The following is a 16,962-nucleotide window of genomic DNA, read 5'->3' as shown; positions in this document are numbered from 1 at the left end:
ATGTGCAATACCTGACTCTTTAGTCAGGGGCACTGACCTCTTTTCCCTTAGATTGTCAAATAAAAAAATGACAACAGCTAACATAACAATAGCCATCTGGTATGAATGAATCAAAATGATACCTATTTTTTCGGTCAGATCAGCAAAAAATATAATACATTTTTGGTGTGCTGCAGACTTTTAGCAATTAGTTTATGTGTGCCATGAGATGAAAAAGGTTGAAAATCCTGTGTTAGAGAATCATCCATCCATAATACCACAAACACCATCCCCAGCCATTTCAAACTTTTCCAGCACCTACTTCCAAAACATTTTAAGTCTTTGTGTATTTTTCTCAACCAGAATCTATACATTAAAATTTCTAAATTGCATTTGTTAACTACAGGTCAACACGGGTCTTCATGTCTGTTGCCACTGCCACCCTGTGCAGATTCCATCCATGGAAGTCCAAAGCCCTCCCCAAGACGCCTACAGATTTTGGGAGACTTAACATTCTCTTGCTCATCTCTGCCTCTGGAGGCTGTTTTCGTGCATGAAATATATCTGTCCTATACCAGGAGTTACATGCAGAATTCAGTATTTCCCTCCATTTCATCCAAAACAAAACACAAGTGAAAAACATGCAATGTACATGATGCTGCTAAATATTTGGAAGGGAGAGTCTCAGGGAAGACTCTCATCAGTCAAGAAAGAAAGCCAGCGGACTCTCCTGAGATCAGAGAAAAGACAGAACGCACTAGAAGAGTATGCTCTTCGTCAAAACCAGGTGTTACTAGGAGGAGGGCGAGGATGGAGGAAAAGTCAACTTCCCCCACTCAGAATCTAGTCAAACAGAAGCTAAAAATGTCTGGTGGGCAGCCCAGAAAACGATACAACTCCCCCCTCCCAATCCCAGATGTGTAGCAGAATGGATGGGAACCTTGCTAGCTCCCCTCACCTTTAGGTCCACTAGCTCCCTCCAAACCATTCTCCACCCTCCTCTGAGAGCCTCCTAAATCTGAACCAGCGTCCCCCCTTATTCCCTCCCTCCTCCACCGGCCCTCCCTCCTAGGAGAGGAATGCTGCTGCCCCCTCCTGGCCTATCTTGGCAATGGCCCTGGGCTGCTTTGCAGCCAGCTCCTTTGGTCCTGCCTGCTTTTCCAGGGGAAGGGCAAGGGGGGGAGGATCCATGTTGGGCTCACTCTGGCCCACCCAGAGAGAAGCCCTATCTAACCATTCGACCAACAGCTGCAGTGGGCAGGGGCTGTCTCCCTCTCAGAGCAGGACTGGCTCCTCCCCCCTTGAACGGGGAGCTTCCCTCAGGTGACTCTGTGGTTAGGGCTGGGTTCCTAAGGCCAGCAAGGGGTTAGTGGAGCAGGTTAACTGTCCATAGTAGGACAGCTCCCAGCTGGGAGGACAGGCTGCTCCCAGGGACAGTCTGGGGTCACATCTGCTCTGAACTTTGCTGAGACAAAGAGGATCCACTCCCAAGGTGTGCTGAATTTCCCCAGAGATTAATCCCATGATTAAAGTGCGGAGCAGGTACGCTTCCTTCTAATTGCCGTGTGGCTTCCCCGCCCATCCTCCCATGAGAGCAGGCACTGACCTCACCTCTCCCCAGGATGCAGTGTCTTTGTCACTCCAATAACCTGTGCTTCATCCCAACCCCATTTCATCACCTCCTCATATATCCTCTGGGCTCCTCAGGCAACATCATGGACCAGCCACACAGGCCATGGTAGGCACAGATACCAGGGATTTCTGAGGGTCCTCAGCCTGAGCCAACACCCCAAATCCAGCTCAGAGGATCCAAAAACTTCAAAAGAGTTTGGGTGGTTAGGTTCTGAGAGGCCAGTAGGGAAGGGTCCAAGTCTCCTGCACACCCCACACTGGGGATCCAGTGCAAAACCTGGGCATGTACCCTGACCAGGAATCGAACCGTGACCTCCTGGTTCGTAGGTCAATGCTCAACCACTGAGCCACACTGGCCAGGCGTGAATTGTTCCTTTATAGATAACATTTTTCTCCTTATGCCTCAATACTTTTGCAAGAGCATGTCTAGGCATACCTTTGTTTTTCTGAATTTTGCCTGGATTGCAGTAAGCCCCTTTTCTACACATTCTTGTATCTTTTTCAGCTCAGGAGTGTTTCCTTTCTTTGTGTTGCAAATAATCACTTCTGCTCTGTTTATTCTGGCCTCTTCCACAAGAACACCACAACCAGAGCTGGATGGTGCTAAAATTAAGAGTCCAGTTGTGGGCCCTGGCCAGTGTTACTAATGGTTAGAGCATCGGCCTGCGCACTGAAGGGTTATGGGTTTGATCCCTGGTCGAGGGCATTTTCCTGGGTTGTAGGTTTGATCCCAGGCCCCAGCCAGGATGTATGCAGGAAGTAACCAATGAATGGGTCTCTCTCACATCAATGTTTCTTTCTCCCCCCTCCCACCCCATTTCTCTCTCTCTAAAATCAATCAATAAATGTATTTATTTTTTAAAGTTAGGAGGCTCAAATCTGAGCCCGCAGGCAGGAGGAGGGCCTGGTAATGCTGACCATGGTCTTCCCGAGGAGCAGGGCAAAGGGCCTTCCCTACCCTTCCGCCCCTTCCCCAGCGTCTCTTAGGCTCTTCTGTGTGTGTGTCCCTGCTCACCCCCAGGACTAGCTTCCTAAGTAAGCCTCAAGATGCCAGGAGGACGGAGGTGCTATCTCCAGGCATGCCATCACAGCCTCCTGGCCAGCCACTGCCAACCTGGGGCATCCTAGACTCTCTACCCCTCTACCCCATCTCCCTCACACCCATTGAATCCTGTATGTCCATCTTTGCACACGTGTCTGCCCTCTTCCTGACGCCGCACTGCAGTCCAGGTCATCTCTTCACTACCCTCCCACCCCCCTACCCCCACCAGCTTCCGGGTGGGCGGCCTGCCCCACTCCAGTCCCCCTGGCCAAGCTCCAGATCTCTCTGGAGTCCAGGCTTTCACCAAGTCACCACCCTAATCAAAATCTTCATACCCGCCCCACACTCACAGCTCAGAGACAGGGCTTTCAAACATTGCTTAGAACCATTTCTTAAAGTGAAGCCTTACGGGGGAGCTGATATATGAAAAACGTGAAGCTCTGGCTGAAATGGGGTACGGGGCCAGGAGACTCCCCCACTGAGCCGGCACCCCCACTATGGGAAACGCTCTAAGCCACCTGTGGGGCTTCACTAGAGCTTTTGTAGTTTGTAGATCTGTTATATTGTAAACCAGGAGACGCCTTAATCAATAAGCCAAATTTATTCGGAGTCCTTTTCATTGCGCTAGCGCTAGCGGGCCCAGAGGAAATCTTGCTTCTCAAATTCTGGGGCCCAATATGGTGGAAGTCTTTCCTATTTATATGTTTTTCAGCTCTTTGTTTTCCAAATTTGGAACGAGACTTCCAGGCCTTCTGAGAAAAAGTCCTACGTGCTGGGACAGGGCCGTGAGACCGTATCTCAAGGCCTGGCCTGGCGCCAGCACTGACAGCTCTGTCTGGGGCAGTGTTTATGGCCCCTCTGGAATGGGGAGTATCATATTTTCCCTGTTATTTAAGCAAACAAACATTTACAGAAGCCAGAATAGCAGGGTTAGATTTTAAACAGCAGTTTTTACCCAAGATGGAGATTACTATGCTTCAGATCCTATCAAACTGGCTAAAAGTTTTTCAAGTGACACTGCCTAAGGCTGTCCATGCCGGGAAAGGCTGCTCTCCCTTCCTGCTAATAGGAAGTGTGAATTGCTAATGCCTTGGTGGAAAGTAATATAGCAATAGCTACTTAAATTAAATATGTATATGTCCTTCAACCAAGCAGTTTCACTCCTGGGATTCTGTACTAATGAAATAAAAGCATCAGTCCTTAAGAATGTGTATACTAGGTGTATCGGTTAATAATGCGGATTTTTTTCACTAGATGGAGTTACACATATGTTGATTGATTATATATATATATGATTTGATATGTATGCAATTTTGTTGTGTTGACAACAGCTTCAAAACTTCAGATGTCAAATTTTCTGAAGGTGTTAATATCATAGATATTTTTACGCTTAAAAATGTCGAATTTCATGCCAAAAAAGGAGCATTTGCGGGAAGTTTTAATTCATTACTTTATTTTGAAGAAAAGTGCTATCGATGGACATTACTTTGAATAAAGCATTTTTTATGTTTCTCTTGAAATTATCGTGTTTTCTTTGGATTACAAAATCCAAATTATTAACCGATTAACAGTTAATCCTCATTTTTAACCGGTTAGTAGTTAATCCACACTATTAACCAGTTAATAATTAATCTGCATTATTAGGGTTAATAATTCAGATTTTGTAATCAAAGAAAACACGATAATTTCAAGGGAAACATCAAAAGTGCTTTATTCAAAGTAATGTCCATCGCTAGCCACACATTTCCCCCATCTGTCAGGTAATTTGTGGATACCGTCCCAATAGAACTTTTCTTGTTTTAGGCAGACCATTCAGAGACCCAATTTTCCACTTCTTCATACGTTTTGAAGTGCTGCTCAGAAAGTGTGTGTGCCATCGATCGGAACAAGTGGTCATCTGAAGGAGCAATACAACAAAATAGCATACATATCAAATCGCATATAGATCAACATATGTGTAACTCCATCTATTGAAAAAATCTGCATTATTAACCTGTGCTTCCTCTCACACATCCACACCCCCTACAAAATGCCCTTAAATATAACCTCAAAGCCAACAAAAGATTTGCTATTTGTTCGGGGGGTTGATTTATTGTTTAAATTCATGCTCCTGTCCCCCCTCAGTGCTGTGGACGTGCCTGGTTCTTGGTTCAGCAGGGGGGCTGTGCACACTTGTTGAATCTCTTCAACCTCTTGGCTGGCTCACCCAGCAGATCTGTGAAAATGAAGAGGTGGCGGCCTTCCCTGAGCCCTCCCCTCAGCCGCGGGTCCTTGCCCACAGAAACAACCCCTCCTCCCTCTTTGTACGAAGGTCTTCTTGGCTCTGCAAGCAAGATGGGGTGGGACAGGATGCAGACTTTATTTGTCTTTGCAAACCGCCTTCCTTCATGGACTTGTTCATCAGAGGTGTGTCTTACATGCAGGGGAGTTGCTTTATTTGGGGGTTGGTTGCTAGAAGCCAAAAGATCCCCCTGCTGACATTCCCTGGGCGTCCACGCCCTGTCCTCCTCTTCACAGGAAAGTCTCCCTCATGGCCAGGGTTGTGGTGCCACCAGCTTTGGCCTCTCCTCAGGGGTTCAAGAAAACGAACCCCAACTCTCCCCACAGTGTCCTGCTTTCTGCCCACAGGAGGGCGCTCGCTTCACACCCCAAATAACCGGCCACTGCAGGCCAGGAGGTACTTTTCCAAAGGCAGTTGAATGGAGCCAAGGCGTGGCCATGGCTGGGCAGACCAGGAGCTCAGGCCCAGGGTCCCTTTCTGTTGTCCAACCTTGCAAGTTTCTCCTCCCTGGGGGCAGAGACAACTAGAGAGGAAGGGGCTACAAAAGGTGATGCTTCCAGCCTTGTCAGGACTGTCCACTCACCGCCACCCCATGGAGGAAAAAGATCCACTTCCACAAAGTTGGGCCCCCAGGAAAGTGGGGAGGTGGGTAAGAGGGACCTGGAGGGGACAGAACTGGGACAAACGCTCCACTGCCCCAAGACACAATTTACCCTTCTGCTCCCCACCTCCACCCCCTGCCTGAAAACACTCATGCAAACAATGGACTCAGACAATTAGTCATCCTCCCTGCTGGGGCTCAGAGTCTTGGCTCCAGGGAATAACTGGGGTGGTTCCTTCTGCTGAGGCTGCAGGGATGGGCAAGGCTCAATATTGACAGAAAGGCTTGAAGCTGTAGTTTGCCCAGCCCCAAGAACCCCCAATCCGACCCGGGGGGGGGGGGGGGGGGGGCGGGGTGAGTACTCCATGAATCATGTGTTCATGCAGCTGCCAGCTCCTCAGACCACCCCAACACACAGAACCCTATCTCTGAACGCAGGGACAGACTCCTAGCGCATGCCTCCCACCTGAGACCAGGGCATGGGCAGCTGCCGTGAATTTAGCCCTCCTCAGTGGTCTCAGACAGAACACCTCTGGGCCAGGCCAGATGTACCCCCTCGGCCCCCACTTCACTGTGGTGAGAAAGTGGACTTGGACTTGCCCCAGCCCAGGGCCCTCCTGGCTCTTCCCCTCTCACCACACCCAGTACAAAACACGTCTTTAAGAACCCCACTCGGGACCCATCACAGCCTGGCTCAAGCACCATTTCCATTCCCAAGCACATGCCAGAACTCTCTCTACTGGAGACCACTTGAGCCCTTCCTTAAGAGGAGGGAAGCTGGGAGACTTCGGAGCACAGCTGCATAAAAACAAAGCAACTTTTCCTTTTGAACTTGTCACAAATTCCACCTTGTAAAAAATATTAAATGTTGCTTTACTCTGGGGGGGGCGGGGGGGGCAGGGAGATGGCTTCCTCCAGAGGGGGCATCTTTTCTAATTCACATAAAGGCACCTGAGGAGCCAGCAGCAGCCTTGCAGAGCTGGGTCCATCTATGGGCCTTCCCACCAAGTCCCCTGGCTGGTGAGTCACTGAGTCACTCCCAGAAGTGACTGGACAAACCCTTAGTCAGCTGTTACAGCACCAAGCAGAGGAGGAAAGAGAAATCATTGGGAAGCCAGGACACAGGAGTCGGTTTCACATACACACACACACACACACACACACACACACACACACTTGCCTGATTTGTTTATTTTTAATATATTTTTATTGATTTCAGAGAGGAAGGGGGAAGAAAGAGACATAGAAACATCAAAGATGAGAGAATCATTGATTGATTGATTGCCTCCTGCATGCCCCACACTAGGGATCAAGTCCAAAACCCAGGCCTATGCCCCACCGGGAATCCAACCATGACCTCCTGGTTCATAGGTCAATGGGCCATACCAGCCGGGCCCGATTTATTTTTAACCACTGAGACCCTCATGGTAGAGCATAGCCAAGGCCCCCAGGAAAGTGACATATGCCTGGAAGCTCACAATCTGGTCCTTGTTCTGGGCCAGGTCGGCCATCAGCGTTCCAGCTTCAGACTTCTGCAACTTCTAACATGTTAGAATGAGGAATCCAGACTGTGGTTATGAGAACCTGGGCTCTCTCCCTTCCCCCTCCTCGTCAGCCCTCACTCATATGGTGGCTCACGGGGCGGGGAGGGGTGGGGTGCTTACTTGTCACCAAAGATATGAGTCCACCTTGGGTTCACTTGGCTTTACCCCACCCGGCTCACTCAACTTTTCAGGCCTCCTCTCCTGGGGCTGTTCTGGGTGGGGCGGCTAGCAGGAAGATGGGGGATCCAGGGGAGACCCCTGCTCCGTTTGCCAGCCGTGTAACACAGGGGGAAGGAGGTGAGTAGCCAGAGCAGTGTGTGCGTACACGTGTAGGGGAAAGAGGGTGGAAAAGGGTGCCCCCAGAGGGTGTTCAGACTCAAACCTAGATGAAGGGGGCGGGGTGTGGGGGAGTAGCCAGTGGTCCATGGGATGCAATTTAAAGGACTTCTACAACACCTATCTGCCAGCAAAAATAAATTCCTACCACCACCCAACTCCCTTCCCCGCCTGCCTGGGATTCCACCTGGAGTTTCGGGGAATGAGCCCAGCCTGTGAGCGTCATTAGCGATTTACCCTCCGCTGGAAGGTGATGACTGAGGTGGGGCTGGCTGCCGCCCAGGGGGCAATGGAGGAGGGAGAAGGGTGCTGCCCAGTTTGCCCTTCGTATCAGTGTTATCAGGGTGGCTTCTTGTGAGCTGGTGACCAGTCAGACTGGCTTGTCCGGCACTGCCCTCAGGAGCCACCCCGGCCCTCACTCCCAAAGCACTTTCCCCCCTTAGCTTCCTCTGCCTCTGAGCAGCATCGAGTGGAAGGCGAGCAGAAGCCTGGCCCCACCTCCCCACTTCCCACCGGGGCACCACTAAGCCCTGATACAAGCTAAGTCATATCCAAGGTGAAGAAGACCAGGGAGCGCAGTGGGAGCCGGGACCCTACCACCCGGAGGCTCTCCACCCACTCAAGGAGGAGCTCTGCCTGTCCCGCCCCCAGCCACAGGGGACAAAACACTCAAAACCAGCCTGCGGGCACCCGCCATGGAAAATCTTTATTTCCTCTGCTGAACGGGACAGCTGACCGGGTGCATCGGGGAGGGAGGGAGAGAGGGCACAGGGCGCCGTGAGAGGCGCTGCGGAGGCTGGGCGGGCTGAGCCGTCATTTGTGGTCCTCCAGGAAGAAGTCATTATAGGCCATGCACAGTGTGGTCAGGAACACCGAGTACTCCTTGAAGTCGATCTCCTGGTCGCTGTTTTTGTCCAGGCTCTTCATCAGGTCATCAATGCTGCTCTCCTGCATCTTCTTGGGGGGCCCAGGGAGAGGGACCGGTCAGCACCCCGCTCGCCCTGAGCCCCACCCCCACCCCACCCCACCGCAGGGTGCCTCCCATCCCCTGGGAAGGCAGCCTCAGGAGGATCCCCGCTGCGTCAGCCACACTCTGAGCATCTCAACCCCCGGTCTCCCCCCCCCCCCCCGCCCCCACCCCTGGCACGGGGCCTGGCACCAAGCAGGGGTGTGGGGACCTGAATCCTGAACTTAATACAATAGGAAGGCAAGGCCGGCCTCCCTTCCCCTCACCACTTTCCACTGTCCAAACAAATAATAACCTAGATTTTATACAACACCCGGTAGTAACACTGGGGGCAGAGTGGCGTGGAGCACGGCCCTAGTCTCTGACTGGGGGAGAGCTGAGGATTGGCCCAGACTACGCATCTCTGAGCTGGAGCTGAGAAGCCACGGGGTCCTTCCCCTGCTAGGACAGCGTGCGGACAGCTGTGTGGAGACGAGTGCCCGGCGCCCAGTATAATCTCTGTCTGATCCCCTGCCCGCCCAGCCCCGCTCCAGCAAGAGAAGGGGAACCACACCCTCCGAGTGGTATAGGAAGAACACAGACATCCTGCCCTCTCCTCTCCTCTGCCCGCAGCTCCAACTTTTCCGCGGGAGACAGGACACTGGGACATACACAGATGGAAACAGCCTCTCTGTGATGCAATTCTTGTCCCCAGTCTGGGCTCCTGTTATAGCCAGGCCCTCCCCAGGGCCTGAGTCCTCCTGTAATGAGCCCCTGCTGGACCGGTGGCCCTCCCTCCACCCTCATTAGCTCCAGGATGCAGAGAAAATGGCAGGAAGGCCAGAGAGCTGGCCTGTGACACCCTCATCTGCTTCAGTCCCCTGCCCAGAGGGGCACACTCAGGGGAGCTTCTCTCTGAGAAGGCCCGCCGGGGTTCAGGGTGTGACAGGAGATGCACCCAGGCTGAATTTTAAAGGAAAAGGGGAGAGTGAGACCCAGGCCTGGGATTCCAGCTCAGCCTCTCATGAGCTGGGTATTCCTAGACAAGGCATATAATGTACCTAAGCCTCGATTTTTATTTCTTTTACTGTAAAATAATATTATAACTACCTCATAAGCCTTCCTCTCCACCAGTCACCTCCCTTCCACCATCTGTGTCTGGTAAGAATCAGTTCTGTCTCGTTCACAAACTAAGAGAATGAGCCTTTGGGTTCCTATGTCAGCACCAGCTGAGAGCTCTGCCTGTGGGGGCTCTGCCCTTGAGCTGTGCACAGCCCACCTAGACCCCTGGACCCCCCCCCATCCCTAATGATGCCCCACATAGGCTCTGCCACAGCTGTGTGGGCCTGGCCTCAACATCAAAGGCTCCTTGATTTTGTTCTCTAAACCCTCACACAAACTTCCTTCTTACCAGCGAAGCCTGACTCATCCTCAGCACAGAGGTCTAGAGTTCTGTTGGCCCAAGATGTCCTTTGGTCTCTGTCCCTTTTGGCCATCCTGCTCCTGGCTGAGGCTAGAGTACCCTGAGCCTAGGTGTGTGTCCCCTCACTCTGGGTCTGTAGAGGCAGGTGGGTCTCCCACCTCCACTGGGACACCCTGATAGTAGTATCAGTGCTTCCTCTTTTTCCCCCTCCCCTCCTACAGTAGCCACTGGGAGCACTTGAACTTTGGGGAGGAGGGGAGGGAACAGCCACCTACCTCACCAAGACACAGCTCCTTCTTGATCAGCTCCTTCAGTTCCCTCCGACTCAGGGTCAGTTTGCTGCCCTCTCTCCCTGAATATTTGTGGAAAGTGGTGACCATAGTGGTCAGGGCCTTCTCAAGAGGGGTCTCCATGATGGTGTGCAACTCTGGAGACAGAAGAGAGGAGCGAGATCGCAAGTCAGACCTTCTGCTGCCCCCTATCAGTAGCCCAGTTCCCAGACCTCCCTCAAGAACCAGAGACTGGATTCCATGATGAGACCAAAATCCACCAACAGATGGATCCAAATGTGTCAAGACAGGTTCTAGTGAGACCCAAAGCTCACTTGGAACAGCCAAAGTGGGGAGACTGACCAGCCTCCAAAGGAGACTGCACACTGACCTGCTTGGGGGATGTTGAAAAGGGGTTCTAGAGGCAAAGGGATGACAAGGTGACCTCCCCAGAAGAAGTGGTGAGAGATGATGGAGCAGATAAGGGGTCAGGATTTTCTCCCTGCCCCATCCAGCCTGAGCATTCATTTTCAGAGATAATCCTCACCCAGTCCCCCTCCTTTGCCTGGCTGCCTGAATCTCTGGATATTGGGAAGTGTGCCATTATGGGAGTGGGGAACCAGACAATGAGAGAGTCCAGGGGTTGGAGGGGGCTAGGGCTGGAACTGGGCGACAGGCCTCAACAGGAAATGGAACAGAGGTGATTAGACTTGTCCAGCTGGTCTCCAGCCTCTGGCCCAGTGACTGCACATGCAGACTGACCACAAGGCAGTGAGGGGGATGGGCTTATTAAAATCTCCAGGATCGCCCAGCAGGTGTGGCTCAGTTATTGAGCATCAAACTATGAACCAGGAGGTCATGGTTCAATTCTGGTCCGGCACATGCCCAAGTTGCGGGCTGGGTCCCCAGTGTGGGGTGTGCAGGAGGCAGCCTATGGATGACTCTCTCTCATCGTTGATGTTTCTATCTCTCCCTCTCCCTTCCTCTCTGAAACCAATAAAAATATTTTTAAAAAATAAATAATAAAATATCCAGGATCATTCTGAGAGCTAGGTCCAGAGGTGGCATTGGATGGGGCCCTCTGGCCACCAGCACAGTGGCATCCACCCAAGGAAAGGGGCAGCTGGGGTTCCCGTGACTCAGACTTGAAAACCACTTCCCCTTTCAAGAGGAAAGAGGCAACACCCAAGGAACTCGGAGGCTGCAGGTGAATCTGTGCAGATACAGAGCAAGCAGGACAAAGCTGCTGGCTCTTACCTTTAGCCCCAAACCACCCAGCGATTCTTGAACTGGGCCTGTCAGTCACCTCCCACCTCCCCAAAATCCTCAGCTTCTCCCCACCTCCAGGAGACTCAGCCAGGATGGCAGTGGAGACAAGGGCCTCTGGACAATGGCAGCAACATCCTACCTGGTTCCATCCCCACCTCCACCCCCGGAGCCTCTTCTCAGGGAATGCTGAAAGCTGCCCTGAACACATGCCCCCTCATTGGGCCTGGCCTTCCTTGGTGGAGGTCACCACGGCTTGTCACTCTCTGGCCTCATTGCCTCACCACATAGATGACCAGGGAGATCAGAAGGAAGGACTCACCGAGGAAGCAGCAATCCAGAAAACCCACACGGCAGAAGCAGACTCCCTCCCACTGCTCTCTGCCTTTATTCCCTCTCTCCAGTCCCCAGGAAATCAGGGGAGGGACAGGGCCAATGAGAAGGGGCCAGGGACATGAGGAGCCCCAGGTCAGAGCCTCCTGGGACAGGCCTGGGAGAAATTCCCTCTGCCAATCTCACCTTCCTATTTCCAAACAGAGGGGATGCGACAGGCTCACCGAGCCCACGGAGGCATGCACATCTTCAGCCCCAGAAACTTGGTTTTCCCAACCAAAACCCAGAATTCTAGTGGGTCAACAGGGCAGAAGAGAAGCCAGGCTGTCCTAGAAAGAAGACCCAAGAGGTGTGGGCTAAACGCAGGGTATCTCCCAAGCCCAGGCCACTGTCCACTTGGGCCCTCCCACCCCCACCAAGAGCATATGGATATGGGAACTAGTGGAGGAAGATGTTTCTTGCCAAAAGCATGATCCAGGTCCCTAGCTACTATGGAGCCTGAGGTTTTTGAAGGGCTTTCAAATGAATGTTTTCTTCTAACCCTCACTCAACTTCATAGGGAAAGAATTGTCAGAGACTCTTGGAATAGACTGAGAATCAGGGATTGGGGAGGGGACCCAGGGAAGGGTAGGGCCTGGTGATCAGGCAGAGGTTTCAATGGTGGGGAGCAGGTTCCAGGTGCAATAATGAATCGGGTAGGGGGTCAGGGAGAGTGGCCTTGATTTTCTACCATCAGCAGTCCAAGTCTGAGAACAGAACCAAGTTAGGGGCTTAGTACCTATGGTTGATGCAGCCCCACCCTAACTTGCCTGGCTCCTCCCTGCTGGCCCCACTCCACCCCACCCACCCCACCCACCCCACCCCTAGCTGGCAAGGCTAGAGAGGCAGTAGGGACTGGTTGCCTAGCAACAGGAGTTTCCGAAGTGGAGAGTGAAGCAGAAGGAGGTTGGGGAGGCAGGCACCCCGCAGGATGATGGGCGGACTTGAGCAGGGCAGAGAGAGAAGGAGGAAGAGGCAAATTTTTTTGTGGACCAAAGTTCTACCAAAGTCTCTATAGTCACCCTCTGAGGGAATGTCTGAGTCATCTACCCCATTCTTCTGAAACTTGAGAGAAAAACACAATGTGCTGAGAAGAAAAGGGGAAAGCTTGAAAGATCAAGAGACCAAACCCTCCCTACTTCTGGACCTGCCCTCTACTCAGCTGTTTCTTTCTTCTTTTTCTTTTTTTTTTAACTCAGCTGTTTCTTAAAGGTCCCCATCCCACCCAGGTGTGACCTGGAAAGCTAAACTCAGTCCCACCCACTGGAGGCTATAGCCACGGGCCTTTACCCTAAGGAAAAGCAACACCATGCCTGATATTGTAAACCTCAATTTTATTTATCAGATCATATGTCTGGAATTTCGTCTTCAAAATTATGGTCACTTCCCCCTGTCTCCCTTGCTCCCACTCCAGCCACTGTCCTCCACACATCCCTTCTGAAGTCCTTTGTCCTTCTCTGAAGGAACATGATTCCTATTAATAACGGATCTCATGTTATTAGGGGCTGAAGATGTGCATGCCACCGTGGGCTCGGTGAGCCTGTCGCGTCCCCTTTGTTTGGAAATAGAAAGGTGAGATTGGCAGAGGGAATTTCTCCCAGGCCTGTCCCAGGAGGCTCTGACCTGGGGCTCCTCATGTCCCTGAAACCAATAAAAATATTTTTTAAAAATAAATAATAAAATATCCAGGATCATTCTGAGAGCTAGGTCCAGAGGTTGCATTGGATGGGGCCCTCTAGGCCACCAGCACAGTGGCATCCACCCAAGGAAAGGGGCAGCTGGAGTTCCTGTGACTCAGACTTGAAAACCACTTCCCCTTTCAAGAGGAAAGAGGCAACAGGTGAATCTGTGCAGAGTACAGAGCAAGCAGGAAGAAGCTGCTGGGCCTTTGGGACAGAGACAGAGGTTAGAAAAGAATAATATTTTCAGGCTGTTGCCCACGGCCTGGCTTCCCTCCACACTGCCTCTCTGATCTGACCATGTCCAGGAAGGACTCATCCATCCCTAATGGTTTGGGCCATGTGCGAGAAGGAAGTGGCAGGACAGGGCCTGGGCTGTAAGTATTGTCAGGACTCAGCCCTTCTCCACATCCCCCACCAGCCTCCTCCACTGGCCTCCCCATGACTCAGCCCATTCCCCCACCATCCCTTGCCCCCCCTCCCCCCCCCCCGCCCCCACCATCCCCGGCACACAAATTCCATTCCAGACACCAACCAGGAGCAGATGTGACCTTCAACCCAACCCAGCCTCAGTTAGAGGTCCTGACAGAGACACTGTTGGAGAGACGGGAGGGGTGAGTGCCCTAGCTAAGATCCCACAGTTGAGACATTCTAAGCCTCTGGGGGCCCCTTTATCTGCCTTTGGTCCCATCAGAGTCAATTCTGTCTCACACACACACACACACACACACACACACACACAGTCACACCAAATCCCTCCCTCACCTCCCTCACCTCCATTAGTCTTCCCTCCATAAAATGGCAGCTCAACTCCCAGTGCTCCCCACCCCCCATGTCCCTCCATATTCCTCAGCCCCCACCCCATGCCCCCAGCATCTTTCAGAACATCAGCCTCATAGTTTCCAATAATCTTTATTGAATTTGCTCAGCGTCCTACACATGTCTGGAGGAGCCAGGGTGAGGCTTTGTGCCCACGGCCCACAGGGAAGACCCTAGCAGGCAGGCCCCCACCGCATCTGAGGAGCCCTCATTTCTTCCGTGGTTGCTTGTCGGGGAAGCCCTCGAAAAAGTCGTTGCACATCATGGCGATGCAGGCGAGGAAGACAGAGTACTCCTGGAAGTCCACCTCGTTGTCCTTGTTGTTGTCCAAATTACTCATCAGCTTCTGCAATGCTGCTTCATCTGTCTTTTTCTGCAGGGGGAAGAGGCTACAGGTAGACACCAGCGGTCCAGGGGACAGAGCCATGACTAGACCAGGTTTCCACCTGCAGGTGGGGCTTAGGAGGGCACAACCACTCCTGGGGGCCAGCTTTGGAACTCCAACCCTCATGGCTACGCTCGGCTGGGGGGTGGGTTACCAGCAGGTGAGGAAAGCTGAGTGCCAGGATGCAACTGGAAAAGAGGACCATGTCTTCCCCTAAGGACTTTTTAAGAACCAAGTAGACAATGGTCATGAACGCAATAGATAAACTGCATCAAGTTTGATACGGATGGGAGCTGTGACTGATCAGGGGAAATAGGTGTGTCAGTGTCTCCATAACTGTGTCTTCACATCTAAAAGCCTAATAGAAACTCAGAAATTGTTTGTTTGTTTGTTTGTTTGTTTTTCTTGGGGGTTTTTTGGTGCACTAGAAGTACTGCAATACCGGGTCAACGCATGGAGTGCACGGAACAAGCTCCTATTCCAACTCCTTGCTCCAAAAATCCATTTAATATATTGTCCTCGGATAGAGGACGTATCAGGTATTAAACTGATAAGAACAGATACTACACTTGATCTTAGTCAAAAGGCCGAGAAGCAACCAAAAATTGTTTTTTTACTGGAGTGATGGTGGGCCGTCCTGGTCCATCGATCTCAGCTTTGCACACTGACTACCTGGGGAGTTCCTTAGCCTCTCTGAGTGTTTTAGTTGCCTCACTTCAATTAAGTTGCGTAAAGCCCCTGGCCAGTTGCCTGGCCCGTAACCTACCTGCTCATTCTCAGCCACCTTTGTGCTGGGCGCGGATGTGAATGGTGAGTGCTCACTCTAATTCCAACACAGGCAACCAGAGTGAGCTTCCCCAACCGGTAACAGATGCCAGTGCGGAGCCACTGCTCTGCAGAAAGACTGGTGCCTCCCAGGGCCCTAATCCCTCCCCTGTGGGGAACGCCCCAGAGGGGGACTCATTCCCAGGCAGTAGTCACTCACCCCCAAGAAGCTGGGTAGCTCCCGGGTCAGCAGCTCCTTTAGCTCAGACTTGTTGAGCTTGAACTTGTCACCCTCCTTGCCGGAGTACTTGTGGAAGGTGGACACCATCGCATCCAGGGCCTTTTCCAGGGGGGAAGTCATGGTGGCGGTCGAGATCTAGGGGCGGGGGTCACAGAGGCACCCTTATTTTCCCCATCCTTCCCCAGCCATGTGATTAGAATGCCCCACCCCACTCCCATCAACTCAAGGAGCACTGGGTGACATTCTGCGCCCACCACGCCCACCACGCCCTCCACGAGGGAAGCCCAGAAAGGTGGGGCTCAGCTCCTGGTGCCGAGGGTGTGCACAGTGGGAAATGTGAGCTTGGGCGGCAATCACTTGCAGGGCCCACTGCGCAGACTCTGAACTTTAGGCAGCAAGCTCCCAGGGCCTCACTGCGTCCATTCCGTCCCACAGCTCAGCCCACAGCAGCCCGCCCAGCTCATTCTTCTCCCGCCCTGTGTTGGGCGAGGCTGCTGGCGGCCTGCCCAGGAGCCTGTAGCGGAAAACACCAGCGGTCTAGCACAGGGAGGGGCCGAGTGAAGTGGCAGAGGCAGGGATGCAGGAGAGGCCAAGCTCCCTTGGGCTGGGCTGCTGGGTGCTGGGCAGAGGCTCAGGGACACTGCCAGACAAAAGCCCACGGTTGCCTTTTGCCTTCACTTTGCTTCCCACACCAGAGCATGCACACACAGGCTTGTGCCAGCCAGCAAACATAAGCCAATGTGCACACCCACAGGTCACACGCACACCAAGCATACCACAGCAATAAAACATACTGTCTCTCCAACCCGGCCACCTTTCCCTTTGTTTTCCTTCTCTTGCACATGCACAGGCGCGCACACACGCATCCCACCCCGGAGCCTCCACGTTGGAATCTCATCTATGCACCCATTTAGCACATCTGGGCCCCAGCAGCCTCCCTGGTTCCTGCCCCGAGCCTCAGCCTGACATCCCTTGCATGCCAGTCAGGTAACCACAACTCACCAGTTGAAGAGAGGGGAAGCACTGAAGAGAGAAGTTTGGGGAGACAGGAAGAGTGGGGAAAGCCCAGCGGTCTGACCTATTTATACCCCGGCCAGGCCCTGCCCATGCAGGATAGGGGAGAGAGGGAGTCAGCCCTCCTGCCTGGGCCAATGTGGTGTGAGCCAGGGCCCCCTCCAATAGCCCAGCCTGGAAACACCACTCCCTGCCCTGAAGAGCCAAAGATAGACAATGCGAGAGCCTCGTGAGCACAGGCAAGGGACCTCAGTGAGGTGGGTACCCCCCAGTGTACACGGCCTGAGTGTTAGGGAGCTGGAGGAAGGGGCAGTCTATGTCTGGGGCATGGGGGACAGGGAGCAGGTGGTCCCATCCAGCAGCTAGGA

General features: G+C 52.7%; 2 protein-coding genes and 1 non-coding gene across 3 annotated transcripts; all 3 read right to left on the bottom strand.

Moving 5' to 3' along the window:
* Window positions 1-8,096: 8,096 nt before the first annotated feature.
* Window positions 8,097-11,760, bottom strand: S100A5 (S100 calcium binding protein A5). The gene is made up of 3 exons (XM_036344964.1): window positions 11,642-11,760; window positions 10,060-10,211; window positions 8,097-8,372 (listed from the first exon to the last, which is right to left on the bottom strand). The coding sequence occupies exons 2-3, from the start codon at window positions 10,195-10,197 to the stop codon at window positions 8,229-8,231; spliced, it is 282 nt and encodes a 93-aa protein (XP_036200857.1). The 5' UTR covers window positions 10,198-10,211; window positions 11,642-11,760; the 3' UTR covers window positions 8,097-8,228.
* A 2,503-nt stretch (window positions 11,761-14,263) lies between these two features.
* S100A4 (S100 calcium binding protein A4) lies at window positions 14,264-16,741 on the bottom strand. The gene is made up of 3 exons (XM_036343701.1): window positions 16,583-16,741; window positions 15,560-15,715; window positions 14,264-14,562 (listed from the first exon to the last, which is right to left on the bottom strand). The coding sequence occupies exons 2-3, from the start codon at window positions 15,698-15,700 to the stop codon at window positions 14,398-14,400; spliced, it is 306 nt and encodes a 101-aa protein (XP_036199594.1). The 5' UTR covers window positions 15,701-15,715; window positions 16,583-16,741; the 3' UTR covers window positions 14,264-14,397.
* On the bottom strand, window positions 14,989-15,173 carry LOC118673846. Its single transcript, XR_004973512.1, has one exon. It is a non-coding gene; the product is annotated as a U2 spliceosomal RNA (small nuclear RNA).
* Window positions 16,742-16,962: the final 221 nt, after the last annotated feature.

Source organism: Myotis myotis, unplaced genomic scaffold (genome assembly GCF_014108235.1).
Source record: "Myotis myotis isolate mMyoMyo1 unplaced genomic scaffold, mMyoMyo1.p scaffold_m19_p_18, whole genome shotgun sequence".
NCBI lineage: Eukaryota > Metazoa > Chordata > Mammalia > Chiroptera > Vespertilionidae > Myotis > Myotis myotis.
This window is presented reverse-complemented; position numbering and strand designations above follow the sequence as displayed.

What these genes read in the sequence shown, in the direction of transcription:
- S100A4 (XM_036343701.1), bottom strand. Translation starts at nt 15,700, where the DNA reads ATGACTTCCCCCCTGGAAAAGGCCCTGGATGCGATGGTGTCCACCTTC. An exon ending in AGCTACCCAGCTTCTTGGGG is followed by an intron (nt 14,563 to 15,559) that starts GTGAGTGACTAC and finishes TTCCCCCTGCAG; the next exon opens with AAAAAGACAGATGAAGCAGC.
- S100A5 (XM_036344964.1), bottom strand. Translation starts at nt 10,197, where the DNA reads ATGGAGACCCCTCTTGAGAAGGCCCTGACCACTATGGTCACCACTTTC. An exon ending in AGGAGCTGTGTCTTGGTGAG is followed by an intron (nt 8,373 to 10,059) that starts GTAGGTGGCTGT and finishes GGGCCCCCCAAG; the next exon opens with AAGATGCAGGAGAGCAGCAT.